Source organism: Morone saxatilis, unplaced genomic scaffold (genome assembly GCF_004916995.1).
Source record: "Morone saxatilis isolate NCDOM2014 unplaced genomic scaffold, NCSU_SB_2.0 Contig18, whole genome shotgun sequence".
Classification (NCBI taxonomy): Eukaryota; Metazoa; Chordata; class Actinopteri; family Moronidae; genus Morone; species Morone saxatilis.
The window spans coordinates 29,475,667-29,478,294 of record NW_023339740.1 but is presented as its reverse complement, the minus strand read 5'-3'; the positions used below and the strand labels follow the sequence as shown (position 1 = coordinate 29,478,294).

At 47.9% G+C, this 2,628-nt stretch overlaps 1 protein-coding gene across 1 annotated transcript; it reads left to right on the top strand.

Annotated features, from left to right (window-relative positions):
* Positions 1-600: 600 nt before the first annotated feature.
* Positions 601-2,508, top strand: LOC118328228 (transcription factor HES-5-like). The gene is made up of 2 exons (XM_035661852.1): positions 601-957; positions 1,360-2,508. The coding sequence occupies exons 1-2, from the start codon at positions 910-912 to the stop codon at positions 1,720-1,722; spliced, it is 411 nt and encodes a 136-aa protein (XP_035517745.1). The 5' UTR covers positions 601-909; the 3' UTR covers positions 1,723-2,508.
* The last annotated feature ends 120 nt before the right edge of the window (positions 2,509-2,628 follow it).

The window sequence follows — 2,628 nt, the reverse complement described above, 5'->3', positions numbered from 1 at the left end:
CAGAGGGCTGCAGGAGGAGGAGGAGGAGGAGGAGGAGGAGGAAGAAGAAGAGGAGGAGGAGGAGCAGTAATCAGTAGGTGAGTATAAACACACACAAGGGCTGGTTAAAGGAAGGCGGGAAGGCAGAGAGACGTCCCAACTGCTCCCCCCTTCCCCTCAGTGGAGCCTGATCCTACAGGTTGAAAGGTGGAGGGGGGGGGGCTCTCTATTGACTGCAGGGTGTGTGTGAGCAGGATCCCAACCTCTTTTCCCACACTCTCCTTCCCATTTATTACACATCTTCCTAAAGGGATGAGCCGAGGAGGAGGAGGAGGAGGAGGAGGAGGAGGAGGAGGCACACAATAGAAGTGTGCCTTCCCAGAGGACTCTGGGTAATTGTGTTTGATTGACAGTTATGTTTTCCCTCCAATTCTATCAGTTTCCCTCCACGTCTGTGTCCTGAGTGGAAGAACTACAAAGACTAATACTGTAGACTAATAACTAATAAATGAATCACATTGGCTTCTAACTACAGATATTGATCTTTAGTTCCCTGCTGTCACTGTCTCATTCAGTTATTGTTCAAACAAACTTTATGTACAGAGTGTCGTACAGTGAGCTGCTGTCAGTGTGTCTTATCTTTATGTCTTTAGTGTCCTCATCAGGCTGTCCGCTGTCAGACAGCAGGAAGGTTCCCAGCTAATAAAAGTGTGTGTGTGTCCCTTCAGGTCTGTGCAGCAGTTAACCATGAGATCATTGATGCTGTTGTTGTGAGGGCCTCGCCCACTGGCCTCAGACTGTGGGAAAGCTAATCCTGCCTGGGACTCAGGGCTTTGTGATGCTAATGTGGGCCTATAAATAGAGGAGAGGGATCCTCAATCCCAGCACAGCTCGCTCTGCTCGCCCACAGAAGCTCAGTGCTCTACCAGAATGTCTCCGACCGACGCCTCGGTGCTCTCCACCAAAGACAGACACAAAGTAAGTCCTCCTTCACTCTCCTCAGCTCCTTTTCTCTGTGGCTGCTCCACTCGCCGTGACCCTGTCCCGAGTGAGAACTGCTCCAGCTCACTTTTATACTGTCGCATGGGGTTCCGTCTGACCCGTTCTGTTCTGTTCTAATATTGTAAAACTGTTGATTTTATTCTCACTAGAACAAGTTTCCTTCAATTTTTAATGACTTAATTTACTTTCTGCTGCAATTCTATTACAAATAAAAACCTAAAAACATCATAAAATGAATCACAATTGAGGCCTACAATGTCTCTTGGAGGGGCTGATATTGTCAGTATTTTAGAGACCCCCCCAGAATGTAACAACCCCACCTTGGCTCCCCCTGTAGTTCACACTGTAACTGACCCAGCTTCCTGTTGTCTTCACCAGCTGAGGAAACCGCTCGTGGAGAAGATGCGCAGAGATCGCATCAACAGCTGCATCGAGCAGCTCAAGATCATTCTGGAGAAGGAGTTCCACAAACAGGATCCCAACGCCAAGTTGGAGAAGGCCGACGTCCTGGAGATGACTGTGGTGTTCCTGAGGCGGCAGCTGCAGCCTCAGAGCCACGGCTACTCCCTCTGCTGGAAGGAGACGCTGCGCTTCCTGTCCGCCTCCAGCTCTCTGGAGGAAGTGACGCTGCCCGACATGCGCCGCCTCCAGGACGCCGCCAGCCCTGCGCCCGCCCTCTCCATCCAGGCTGCGGGGAAGCAACTGGTGGGGTCCGACAAAGGCATGTGGAGGCCGTGGTAGAGGAGGACACTGATGGACGGTAGGAGGAACACTGACGGAGAGGAGAGGAGGACACTGACGGAGAGGTAGAGGAGGACATGACGGAGAGGTAGAGGAGGACACTGACGGAGGTTGGACTCCTGTGGAGTCCTCGTCTATATCTGAGGACTGCGCGCTGCAGTGAGGACATTATCTTCCATGTGAGGATAAAACTAGTTTCACCTTTTATAAAGGACATAATAATATATTTATTTTGTTGTGTGAAGCTGATGATATTTGAATAAATTCATTTTTTATCTTTGAACCTTGTTCACTGGAATTCCACATGTTTTGAATCATTTATCCTCCACAGCAGGCGTCAGATCTACTGGGAACAGTTCATTAAACTGTAACTGATAAAACCTCCATATCTACGTTCTAAACTCAGCATCTTCAACAGGAACCAACATTTATGTTCTAGCAAATTCATTACTACACCCTGAAAGTCTGTACAGCCTACCAGGGACCAGGGACCAGGGACCAGTGACCAGGGACTGGGACCAGGAATTTCTGATCATTGCAGTTGCTTTTAAACACACACACAGATATTGTGCTCCTTTAACTTTAACTGGGTTGTTTCTCACATTCACTGTTTGCAGGTTCGACTCTTGGTCGGGTTTTCTTTGTAAATGAGAACTGGTCTGTACTGGTTCAATATCAAAATAAAAATATTATTAATATTATTATAAACAGACCTCAGGAAGAGAAGCTCCACCAACATTGTGATTTTTATTCTCGGTTTGTTTTTTTTTAAGTAATTTTTTTGTCATTTATGCCTTTATTTGACAGAGACAGCTGAACACAGACAGGAAAAGGGGGTAGAGAGAGAGGATGACATGCAGCAAAGGGCCGCAGGTCAGATTCAAACCCAGGCCACTGCAGCAACTC

What these genes read in the sequence shown, in the direction of transcription:
- LOC118328228 (XM_035661852.1), top strand. Translation starts at nt 910, where the DNA reads ATGTCTCCGACCGACGCCTCGGTGCTCTCCACCAAAGACAGACACAAA. An exon ending in CCACCAAAGACAGACACAAA is followed by an intron (nt 958 to 1,359) that starts GTAAGTCCTCCT and finishes TGTCTTCACCAG; the next exon opens with CTGAGGAAACCGCTCGTGGA.